The sequence below is a fragment of the Neovison vison genome, chromosome 3 (genome assembly GCF_020171115.1).
Source record: "Neovison vison isolate M4711 chromosome 3, ASM_NN_V1, whole genome shotgun sequence".
NCBI lineage: Eukaryota > Metazoa > Chordata > Mammalia > Carnivora > Mustelidae > Neogale > Neogale vison.
This window is the reverse complement of record NC_058093.1, coordinates 68,910,633-68,923,266: the sequence shown is the minus strand read 5'-3', so window position 1 is coordinate 68,923,266 and position 12,634 is coordinate 68,910,633. Positions and strand designations below refer to the sequence as shown.

Below are 12,634 nucleotides of genomic sequence, written 5' to 3'. Positions count from 1 at the left end.
ACCCAGTCTTAGGCTGACTGAGAGCAGTGTGGGGCCACTGTGTCTGGAGGGAAGGACCTCAGGGCGAGCCAAACTAGGCAGATCATGCATCCGTGCTCTGCCCATCCAGGAGTAACACTGCCCGACTAGGGCCAGCCCAGGAAGGAAAGCACCTGGCCTGACGGGTACCTGAAGGGCTGGAGGCTTTGCTCTGAACAGAATGAGAGACCCATCCCAGGGCCATGCCAGTTTCCTTCCGTTATTCCAAAGGCTACTATGTGGCTGAGAAAGAGGACTTATTTGGGGCTTATCCCAAGGGGCATAACCAGGGACTGACTTTGTAAGATTCAAGCCTGGATTCATATAGGAAGAGATATTTTCTACTAACTATAGCTGGTCACACATGCCATGAGCCTGCTGGGCTCTGAACCGTGTGAAGGTGGGGAAGCCGCTCACCTGAGTGCCTGCGTTTGGCAGCTTGATGTTCTCGGCAGCGGCAGCCACATCGATGGAAGCCCGCACGAGAATGTCCAAGTAGTTCATTTTGGAATATTCCTGTTCGGAGACAAAGGGCAAATGCATCAAGGAAGTGAGAAACGTTCTACGAGATGGCAAATGATTTCCAGGGGACAGCCTCATGGCAGGCCCGAACCTCTAGAAACGTGCTGTTCCATAACCTTGAGCGCAGAACAACAGAAGCCTTGCTGTCCAGCCCTCGCAGCGGGCAGCTGATGTTCACGCAGTTCACGTTCGTGCTGCAGTTCTGGAGAGAAAAGGATGGTAGTTAAAACCCAACAGACTGGGGGCCCAGGTGGCTCAGTCGTTAAGTGCCTGACTTCGGCTCAGGTCATGATCCCAGGGGTTCTGGGATCGAGCCCCGCATCGGGCTCCCTGCTTACCAGGGAGACTGCTTCTCCCTCTCCCACTCCCCCTGCTTGTGTTCCCTCTCTTGCTGTGTCTCTGTCAAATAAATAAATAAAATCTTTAAAAATTAAAATAAAACAAAAAATTAAAATAATAAAATAAAATCCAACAGTGTTGGCAGGGGAAGACCTTCCTGCCACCGTCTTGTCCAACTGAGTCACGGCTATTGAAAAATACTTACAAGGGTTTGATATTTTCTTTCAGCAAATAACGAAAATTTTCGACTATCATCTATCTGTTTTTCAGCAATTTCCCGTTTTCTTCTTGAGTTGTGAGACTCCTGAAAAGAAATTATATCCAAAACAGTTCTACTGAATGTAACGGTCACCACTGCCTAGACCTCTTGGGCACCTCTCCCAAATGATGCCAAATTCACATCATCAACAATTAATATCTCCCCATTTCCTGTCACCAAAGCTGCAGAAATAAGTGTAAAATCTACAAATGTTCCAATCTCGTTGCAAGTTCATTGACTGAAGTAGTTTATTTTCACTCTGACTTTAAAACTCAGGCGGAGAGAAAGCACACTTTCTTTGCTCTTCTGTCTCCTCACCGAACTGAGCAGCCTGAGATCAGGCATCAAATCTCATCCCTATGTCCCTAGCGCCCAGCTTGGTAACTGACGCATGGTAAAAAGTCAGCACATCTTGAATAAATAAATGACACCGACAAACAAAAAAAAGCAAAAGAACTGGTACGTGACTTATTCAAAGTAGAGTCCTGAAAACTAATCCACTTAAGGAGTTTTAAGATAGCATTTTCCTTAAAATGAATTAAGAATCATGGACCATCTTGTTTTTCAGTTGATGAACAGAAGATCCTTCTAGAAGCTGCCAACAGTGAACACAGAGCACACCGTCACTTAAACAGAGGAGCTCCCTCACTGCGATCTACTGAAAGTCAGCCCTCAACACGAGGATTAAAACCAGAAGAGAAGAAACAGACACACAGTAATGAAACAGATGGTCACACTGGAGCATATGATAAACCAGGACTGTCAGCGTGCAGCAGCACATGCAGTTACGAGTATAGGCTTTGAAAACAAAGCAGAGCGCGGACACAGAATCAGCCTCATAACTGCTGAGGGAGTCTTAAAACATTAATCTCTCTGAATCTCTCTTCTCTCATCTGTGAAATGGTAGGGATAAGAAAAAATACCTCAAAGGACTATCAAGGGGATGAAATGAGAAACAGCGAATAAAATGTTTATTTTAGCATAGTGCCTGAGACACAATCAACACTTATAAATATTTACTATTTTAAAAAACAAGAATGAGGGACACCTGGGTGGCTCAGTCAGTTGAGCGTCTGCCTTTGGCTCAGGTCATGATCCTGGGGCCCTGGGGTCGAGCCCCATGTTGGCTCCCTGCTCAGCGGGCAGTGTGCTTCTCCTGCTCCCTCTGTGTACTTGCTCTCTCTCTCCCTCTCATAAATTAATCTTTTAAAAAAATAAATAAAAATGAAAGCTTTGAAGGTCTCTTGCTAACGTGCCAAACTCTTCTATAATGAGTTTGGTTCTATGGGGGGTGAACACTGACTGGCCCACCCCAGACGCATATCCCAGTTCTGTTTATAGGTTACACTGGGTCCAAAACTCCAGAAAACATCATTTCCTTCAACAAGCCCTGGGTCAGACTGATGTGCCATCATGGCATCTGATCAGCAGAAATCCTCAGCCTGACTTGGTTATTCAACTATGACAGAAGATGTGACAGCAGAGAAGAAGTCAGCACACCACTATGTCACTTTTCCTCAGGAAATTAAGGATGTTCCCCCACAGAAGTTCGCTTTCCTTATATGTGCTACAGAGACGCAGGGTAAATCGATGTACCTTTAGGTTCAGGAAGTTTATTTCACTTCGTGGCTCACAAGCGATCTTTTCCAATCCTTTGGATTCTACTTTCACCAAATAAAGCAACCATTTGCCGTTGCTAATTTCTTTTGGCCACTGGATGTTCAAGGTTGCCGTGCCAAGGTTTTTAAGAGGCTTCCCCAAGTTAATTACCTGTAAGAAAATAACACGTATTATATCCCCGTGTAAGTCTCTCAATCTAAAATTAAATAGCCGCTCCTGCGGCCAGGGAGAAAAAGCATGACCCTACGATGAAAAGTACAGGCTCCAGAGCTGGACTGCAGAGAGCCCAGCGCCCACAGCAGAGATGCAGGCCTAGGAAAGGTCGTAGATGGAGGACTGCTCCTTCAACCCGGCAACTCCTGTGAGCAAGAGAATCTGCCTTGTTCGATACACCATGCTCCCGACCCGGAAGGTGACAGGGGTCTGTAAGTCGCTCTACAACCTCCTGGGCCCTGTAGAGGAGTGTGGCCTGTGGCGGCGCGCCAGCAACCTGCTTCTAGGAAGCCCCTCCTTATGCCAAAATGAAGCCACCTCAGTCTGCTACCACAAGGGAGGGCAGGGGACGGTGGTTGGGTAGCAACTGAGAGCGGGGAAATAAACCATTACAAAGGCCATGAATCAGGATTCAAGCCGGGAACAGAGCAGCTTCCTAGGCAGAAGCCAAATGAGGAGTGAGCTCTGTGTGGGGGGCAGGACCGCTGTGGCACCCAGGGCCGCTGGTGGCAGCCACACCCATGCAGGAGTCCTCACCTCTGCTGCCACCACCTATCCCAGCTGTGTCTACAATGCTGAGAGACACCCCGAGCGGAACTCAGCCCCCCATCCTGCTGGAGTCAGGGGTGGGTGCATTCTTGCCATCTCAGACACGGCCACTGGGCTGTCTTGGCTGATTTGAGCCACGCAGACCCAAACCCACAGATGAGCCATAAGCCCCCTCCACACCATGCCCTCATGTTCACCCAACTGGACTGAGAGTCACTGTGATTCTTGCTTAGAAATGCTTCCTCACCGGCACCGGGCTTGTAAAATGTGAAGGAACATTAACCAACGCGGTAAGAGAGAGGACCTCACAACGGAAGAAAGAAATCCCAACACAGTCTAAAGCCAGATATCAATTATTTTGAGATTTGTGTGTTACAGACAGACTCTGGGGAGAGAGAGGGGCAGGGTATTCCTTTGTCCCTACATCGCTTATACACAAAAACTAAACTGGATTTTGAACAAGCCCCATGTCGAATGATAGTTGTGTTCTCCATTCTGAAGGACAAAACTTCTACTGTAAGCTGGTATGTGATATAAACATTGGTGAACTCACTTTTAACTGAGGATTTATCGTGCTTATTTTTATTAATGTTGCTATTACATACTAAAGCTACATATCCAAATTTACTAAAATTACATTACATATATTAACATATACAGTAGATGTTCGCCTTTGATATATAGAATAAAAAAGACTAACTGCTGAAACTTACCCTGAACTCATACTCTATTAAACTTCCCACCTCGTCTTCAGACTTCATTGCTTGCTCACCAACAACTGTACCTCCAAAATACACCTGGGAAGGTTTGGCAACTCTGTTAAATTAAAAAACACCAGTTTTAGTGAGGATTGTAAACGGTTCTTTTAAACACTGATTTGTTATGCTAAACACAAACACTTACCCAGAGACCGATAAAAGCAGTTCAATAACCACTTTTGCTGTAGCTGTAATTGAAGCCAAATTATCTTGATTGCTTGTTCTGAAAATGAAAAGGGAACAATAGGGTTTCATTTTAACAGTCAGTTTTCTCATTACAATTACACTCCTTTTATGAGTCAGAAGCACAGCCAATTCATTGACGGGCTGTGTTTTCATGAAATAATTCTGAATGGAAAGGTTGAAGCAATTCTTACGTTTCCAGCTTCAGATTAATATCCAGATCCGTGGTGTCAAAGGTAACCTCGGTTGTGCTTAAAATCAAATAAAAAGTCACCTGAAAAACAGAAACAGACATTAACACAGACCAAGCATGTTGACCCTGTAATGGCACCAGACACGGCACGGTGTGGGATGGGAAGGCATCACCTACACTGGAATTTCTTTTGAAAGGATTTCCAAGCTCACAGTCCGCTTGTGAGCCATTTTGATTGGCAACACAACTCAGCTGCTTCTCCTGTAACAGAAAAACAATTTACCCTCCGATTGCTTGCCCGCCCCCCCACAGCCTGAATCCCCCCCTACCCCCGGGGCTGGGTTGTTTGCTCCCAGCGGCTGTGAAACCACTTACAGGGAAAGCCCGCAGTTCTCGGTATGCCGAGTAAGTCAGAGTGTCTGGGAAAGTGGCCACAAGCTTTGCTTCGTGAGCGTCGTCTCCGTCTTTTGCAGGGTCCCTCGGATCGGAAGGGCTATTGGTCACGGTTATTTCCAAAGCAATGTCCTTCTGGTCTTTTAGAACTAGTTCTGGTACACCTTTTTGACTATAAAACACACACACATATGCACAAAAACAAAAATGACAAAGACCTCAGGATGTTTTTAGTAACCCAGTGCAAAGCCAGTCATTTTTGCCAGGAATGCAGAGTGATTCTTACATTGGTAAATAAGAAAATTTGTCTTGATTTCCTTCTCGGGTACAAAACTTATATTCTAATTTAAGGTTGCTGTTACATACATTGTCGTCTCCACATCCCTCTTTTAAGAAGTGCACCTGTAGGAGAACAAAACCATTGTTGTTTTGTTTTGGAAATTAATTATTTTAATTTTTTAATGTAAATTCAAATTAAGTGACATATAATGTATTATTTGTTTCAGAAGTACAGGTCTGTGATTCATCAGTCTTACAGAATACCCGGTGCTCCTTACATCACGTGCCCTCCTTAATGTCCATCACCCAGTTACTCGATCCCTCCACCCACCACCCCTCCAGCAACTGTCAGTTTGTTTCTGAAGATTAGAGTCTCTTAGGGTTTGTCTCTCTCCAGTGAAAACAAAACCATCACAATTCTTGCCGTCGGGGACTGCGACAGTGACTGGCTGTTTCCATACACCCCTGTCCCTGTGCAAAAATTACCACAGCAGAAGCTTCAAATATACTCAGCCGTGCACCCAGTGCCTTTAAGGGAATTGTCTTTTAACTCTGTCCTTGAACAGAGCAGTGCTGTAAGAACACGCTGACCAGGCCCCCACACAGCTCCGCCTTCCAAACCCGGCTCTGCCGCGCACTTAGCTGTGGGGCTCTAGGCAAGTCACCTAACCTTTCAGACTCCAAGGGACGTCCCTGGTGATACGCGGATGCCACCAGCCGACTTTATAGGGATAATGTAAGAAGTGCCAGTAGTAGTGATGATGCTACCTAACCTGTGTGCTCCCTTAAACCTCACAACAGACCATGAGGATACGGTTATGGGCTCTGTTGAACAGAAGAGGAAACAGTCTAAGGTGAAGAAAACAAATGGCACAGCGCTAATGGGTGCTTCACAATCACACTGATAAATAAATAGCTGGGAAAGCCGTCTCCTTGCTTGTTGTGTTCAACATGACTACAGAGCTGGGAACACCCACAAGAAACAGTCATGTGAGAAGCAGTAACATCCAAAGTCTATGAAAAAGTATGTACAAGTACAAGGAACTACACTTTGTGATGATAAAGACAGTGTGCAGACTGAGGTGCCATGTCCTAGGCCTGAAGCAGTAAGTACTCGCTTCTGAGAGGCTTTGTCGGGGGCCATCAGAAGCAAGAGCCACAGAATAGACACTCTGGCACCTGCTGGATTTTGACGGCAGGTACACAATGCCAAATCCAGACACCACAGCTCCCCCGCCCTTTCTCACGCCTCAGCCACCTTAAATACCAGCAAATAGGTACCCGCCCCCCCCGGAGAAGGCATACAGCAGGGCATGTCACAGAAATGGTCTTCCTAAGACTACACAGGCTACATTAGCCACGAAGTGACTATTTCATGGCCCTGTTGAATTTCATATTCCTTGATTTTAACATCTGGACTAATAAGTTTATTTTCTACATTTTAATGTTCTCAATGGTAAAATGCACTGTATTTTTCTCCATACGGCCACGGGAGAAACTGGATGTGAGAATGAGTTCTGCCAGTTATAGTCGCAGTAAGCCGCAGCAGCCAAAAGTTATTAAGAACAATACTCTGGCTCCAAACTGTATTCCACATGTTTCAATATTCGCTGTCAAGTTGGGAAACCAATCTCAAACAAACTTTGCATATAATAAAAAGCTTACTTGATACAGAGATGGACTTAAAAATGCAAATCACTAGTCCTCCCCCTTCAAAGACACATGATGTAGCACCATAATACAGCAGAAGCTTTGGCAACACCCGAGTCCAAAAACTTACATCTCTGTGAACCGTCTTGGGTTCGTTTGAATTCAGAATGGGAAGAACTTCTGGAAGCGAATTCACTCTCCTCCGTGTGTTTGGCTCTTGGATCTCTACCGAAGCGCTTATGGGAATGGGACGCAGTTTATCTCGGATATTTTCCTGAAAAGTGTGCAGAGGATGGTATCAACACTCCTGGGGAGCTCCCAACAGTCCTGAATGAGAGGTCGCTGGTGTCAGGTTCAGAGATCTCCCTAGGCCACCACAGAACCCAGCTCAGTCCCCTGTAACGACCGGCCTGAGCAGGGCCGCCCTCACCTGGAGCCAGAGGGTCTCCTCCATGCACGCCTTCTGCTTCTGCCTGGTCAAAGTGAGCTCTTCAGTATACTTGGCCTCAGAGCCTTGGTTTCGAAAGTGAACTCTTGATGACAGCCCAGATTTCCTTCTCTCCTTTTCAGCCTCGAGCGTGCCCAAAATGGCTAGATACAATGAACAAAAGCCTCTGAACTCAGAGTATATCCACATACAGTTCAGCTATAAGGACAGTGAGTTCCCTTTGATGTTATTTTAATCCCTCATAGAATATGTCTCCCACTGCCCTTCTTGCTGATCACATTTCCCGGTAATGTACATTTTGCCTACGTTACAGCCTTTCAGATCAAGCTGTCCTTTCCTGCCCGCTGCTGTCAAGAGTTTGTGAAGTTAAATTTCCATTGGGCCACCTGGGGGAGCCCAAGAATAAGTCAGAACCTCTGCGCGGCATCCAAGGATTTCTGGCTCCACATCAGGCACTCGGAGCCCTAAAGAGAACGGACACGTAGCACTCCTGAAAGGCCTGCACTGACTCGCATCCAGCAGGCTGTCCCTGGCGGGGCCCCACACCTGGAGAGCAGGGCAGTGTCTCCTTGCATCCGCTGGGCACTGAGAACCTCAAGCCCCAGTCAGACCTACTTAACCAGAATCTGCATTTTAACAGGGCCATCAGGTGGGTCTTAGACCCATTAAAGTTCAAGAAGCACAGATAACGGAAAGTTATCTGAAACGGGAATAATACATAGGAGAGATAGAGAAGTCTTTTGACAACAGGCGGAGACTTCTCACTTAAAAGAACTGAAAGGTAAAACATACTCCTTTTCAAGGCTAGAGGACCCATTTGACAGCTACCATGTCTCCCACACCAAAGTTTCCGACCTCCAAAGGCCTAGAAGACACCTCCTGTTCTTGATTACTTCTACTAATGGAGCTCGGAGGCAAGCCAGGATTTGGATGATCAAAATCTCATTTCTTGGCTTTCGAACGCATTCTTTGCTGGATGTAGTTACTATGTTTTGTTATGGGGTAACATTTAAATTACCTACATTCATTCATCAATCACTCACTAACCACTAGAAGAGGAAGTAAACCAAAGTGCGTATAGGGCCAGAGAAGGCAGCTACAAGGGGAAAAAAAAATCTTCTCCAGAAAACACAGAAAATGAACCACCCATGTTCTAATATTCACGGTGGAGTTCAAAAGAGGCCTTAAAGAGCATCTATTTTAACACTCTCTTCTCGCAGGTGAGGAATGGATGCCCACAGAGCCAGAGGCCTGGCCCAGGGTCACACAGCGAGGGACAGGGGTGGCACCAGCTTCGAAGTCTCTGTCACAAACACACAAGACAACTGCTTTACGAAGCCTCTTTGGATGTCCAGGTTTCCACTTCCTCCGGGCCTCTGCTTGGGTCTCTCTCTCCCTCCGCCAGCAGGGCCCTGGCCCTCTGTACCTCCCCCCGACTGCCTAACTCACTCCTCCTTCAGATCCCAGTGTAGACATCACTTCCTCAGGGGGACGCCGCTGACCTCTCCGGGGGGGATCGGACAGTATTCTACTTCCCCACTCACTACACTTAGCCACTGGGACTGCCCGGCCATCTTCCCCAGGCAAAGGTGTGGATGGGGACCCCATCAGTCTGCTCGCCACCGTGTTCCCCGGCAACGGGACAACACCTGCCCTAAGTATGATTTTAGAACAGCTGAATGGAAGTGGGAGGGATCGCACCACACCCACATACCCACCCGTGCACGTAGAGACATGCACACAGACCACAGAATGTTATCCTTACGCCAAAACAACAGCTACAGCAAGACCAAAATTTAGAAACGCTGACAGTTTCAGTAGTAATTTCTGCCAAATGGAATGTGCCTCCATTTTTAGCCTTGTAGCCTTGACATCATCCATTTATCAACGACCTGTTAACTCCACAGTGAACCCGACCAAGGCCCAGTGCTGAGTGCCCCTCATGGCAAAAGCAGGGGAGGGTGTGGGTGTGTTAAAACCGTTTATCTACCAAGCCCATTCTAACCTTCCCTGACCCCCCACACAGTTCACGTTATCTTAAAATCCCTGCAGCTGCCTTTGCTGACCTTTCAAGGGGCAAACCAGAATACTCATTAAGGCTCAATTATAAATATCTGTCTGTAGGCAACACCACAACCAAGGACCACCGAGTTAAAAGGGCCTGATCAAACAATAAGCTCACATTCTCAGACACCAGGAACGGATTTTAGATGGATTCACTTATGCAGCTCAGTGGAAGTCCTATCTGATGTAGAATTTCCCAGTGCTGGGGAAGTACAGGCAAGAAAATACAGGGTCCCTCTAAATGTCTTCACAGAAAAAGTTCTATTCGTGATAGGCCATCAGTAAACACTAGGATAACGGAGTTGTTAAACCTTTGGTTAATGGTGTAGCTACTGAACATGAAATTAATACACAGGGCATCAAATGCTACGTGAAAGCTAGAACAACGTCTGTAATTTTATGGAAATGATTGATGTAGGGGAAGACAAGGACGGCTCTGAGGAGATTTCATCACATCTACGGTCAGAGTGGTGTGGGTAAATGACAGACTCATAGAATAAAAATGTTTCCCCATTTCCTCTCCTCACCTAGTCAAAGAATCACAATTTCTCCTTGACTCTCTAGTCTACTTGAAACACAATGGTCAAACACCCATTATCCAAAGAGGCAAGTGTAAGGTATGGTGTCTGGGTAAAAATAACACAAAATATACTAACAGGATAACAGAGTGTGAGAAAGCCTAGAAGACATTTTCTTCTCAATGAAAGCCACCCCAAGAATTGTTTCCAGTATTCAGTGAAATACCAGCCACATCAAAAGGCCAAGTGAGAGGCCACCACCGCCCTGTGCACAAACCGTGATACAGCAACACCAAGCACACGTCCCACAAGGTGGGTAGATCCTGGGAGAGGCTACAGCAGGAGACAGCCCTGCAGATGGGCCCAAAAAGCTCAGGGAGGCAAAGCAACTACCTGAGGACGGCCTAAAAGAGGGGAAGACGGAGGCTTAAAATAGGAAAAGGGGGCCTATGACAGGGTGAACTGGGGGAAGTCAGACTTATTTGCCAAATTCTGAAGTATGAAAAGCAGTATCTTTTTAATACAGAAAACAGAGTAATACTTTACATAACAAGAAGGAAACTTAAGAAAACTCATTACGTCAAGGTCAAATGAAAACTGCAGACCACCCTATCCCCGCAGAAGGCTTCCGCTGGTGGCATGCAACGCCGTCACACGGGGCCACCAGGACCCTCCGGTCACCCTCACTCTTTTTACCTGCTCCTTGGGGAAGAACTTGTCTTTAAATTCCCATGACCCCATCTTCACTCTGGAGCTGGGGCAGGTTGCTTACACCTGAAAGCGTATAGCTCTTACTAGAACCCACCGCAGAAGGCTTTGAGGACGATCACCACCATTCGAGTGTCATTAGCCTTGTCTAAACGTGCAGCCCAAAAGCCCGTCTGGATTATAAAGAAAGGAAGCCACATAATACCTTATAAATGACAGACCGCTTTCACCAGAGGATCTCCTTTGCTCTCCACCACAATCCTATGTAGGAATTCCTACTAGAGACATTTTTATTCCTGATAGGAAAATGGAGACTCCAATGTCTCTGCTGTGCTGCAGGGTGAGCCGGCCTCGGAGCTGCAGCCGGGAGCAGAGCCCCGGGCTCTGAATTCCCAAGCCCAGCCTTCTGGTCCCCAAGGAGCCTGCCCGCAGGGGTGTGGCGTGGGTGTCCTGGGCCGTGGAGGCCGCCTGGAGGGGACAACGCAGCCAGGAGAGGCTAACCCAACAATTCTGCACAAAGCTTGGGCTCTGGGATTCATCTCCTACAATCACCACCCACCACCTCACAACCACAAAACCAATTTTCCATGTTGCTCTTCAAAGGCAGAAATGAAGGAAACAGTTGTGGTAGCAAATGAGTATTTTGCCAAGTCTTGCTGTCCTAAACCATCTGCTCTGGAAAATTCAAATGAGGACCAAATGGAAAGTTCTCCCCTCCTGCACTTCGCCCTCCTGATTAAAGAGAAGACAGCAGAGCCACTGAATGCCTCATACAAGAATTTATAAACCAAGGGTGGCCACAGCAGTTTTGTTTTTGTTACTTATGCATTACTTTCCACCTGATGGACAGAACATATAATTTTTAAAGGTACTAGGTACTTACTTATCGAAGGATTGTAACCTGTGGGTTTGGCAGTGTATTCAAAACAGGCCTTCACCTTGAGGCTATATAAAATCAAACACATATTCCTTAAAAGATATATCGCTGCAGTAGAGAGAAACAAAACCCCATGGTCCCCAGGTCTCGAATCCCCCCACTGCCCACTGATGAGTAAAATGTTCTATGTTCACTTGACAGATTCCTTGTCCCCTTGCTCATTTCTGTCCCACTGTTGCCCATGGCTCCTCAGAGCAACAGAGTCCCCCTAAAGCAGACATATGAAAGTGAGGGGGTTCCATGCATATGGTGGGAGCTCTCACCATATCCCGCTAGGTGCCCCGCAGAACGTTTTCTGGCGGAGATCAATCGTGCTTGGTGTCACGGTGACCGTTTTCTGAATATTAATCACAGGCCGTGACCTGAAAAAAAAGGAGCAAAACACAGGCTTGGCCTCTTACTACCTTCAGTGTGAGAAGAATTCACATACTCTCAAGCTGTCTACTACTACATCTTAAAAACCATGGGGCAGGGGGCGGCCAGGGGTGGGGGAGATGTTCCCCTGTGGCCAAAGAAGAGGCCTCATTTAAAAACTCATTATATGCCCTCAATGTTTATAGCAGCACTGGCCACAATAGCCAAACTGTGGAAAGAACTGAGATGCCCTTGAACAGACAAATGAATAAAGAAGATGTGGTCCATATGTACAATGGAATATTACGCAGCCATCAGAAAGGATGAATACCCAACTTCTGTATCAACATGGATGGGACTGGAGGAGATTATGCTGAGTGAAATAAGTCAAGCAGAGAAAGTCAATTTTCATATGGTTTCACTTATTTGTGGAGCATAAGGAATAGAATGGAGAACATTAGGAGAAGGAAAGAAAAAGTGAATTGGGGGAAATTGGAGGGAAGGATGAACCATGAGAGACTGTGGACTCTGAGAAACAAACTGAGGGTTTTAGAGGGGAGGGGATGAGGGGGATGGGTGAGCCTGGTGATGGGTATTAAGGAGGGCACGTATGGCATGGAGCACTGGGT

The 12,634-nt window shown here is 46.6% G+C and overlaps 1 protein-coding gene across 2 annotated transcripts in view; it reads right to left on the bottom strand.

The window, feature by feature from the left end:
• The window catches only part of ITGA6 (integrin subunit alpha 6), a 77,061-nt gene that overhangs the window by 12,765 nt on the left and 51,662 nt on the right, over positions 1–12,634 (bottom strand). For both annotated transcript variants that reach the window (XM_044242343.1, XM_044242344.1), the window contains exons 10-23: positions 11,915–12,013; positions 11,598–11,659; positions 7,407–7,567; positions 7,107–7,250; positions 5,334–5,449; positions 5,030–5,219; positions 4,832–4,915; positions 4,656–4,735; positions 4,424–4,501; positions 4,234–4,336; positions 2,735–2,908; positions 1,085–1,183; positions 632–742; positions 436–534 (exon numbers count right to left, since the gene is read on the bottom strand). In XM_044242343.1, coding sequence (XP_044098278.1) covers positions 436–534; positions 632–742; positions 1,085–1,183; positions 2,735–2,908; positions 4,234–4,336; positions 4,424–4,501; positions 4,656–4,735; positions 4,832–4,915; positions 5,030–5,219; positions 5,334–5,449; positions 7,107–7,250; positions 7,407–7,567; positions 11,598–11,659; positions 11,915–12,013 — 1,600 coding nt within the window. The remainder of the gene's footprint in view (positions 1–435; positions 535–631; positions 743–1,084; positions 1,184–2,734; positions 2,909–4,233; positions 4,337–4,423; positions 4,502–4,655; positions 4,736–4,831; positions 4,916–5,029; positions 5,220–5,333; positions 5,450–7,106; positions 7,251–7,406; positions 7,568–11,597; positions 11,660–11,914; positions 12,014–12,634) is intronic.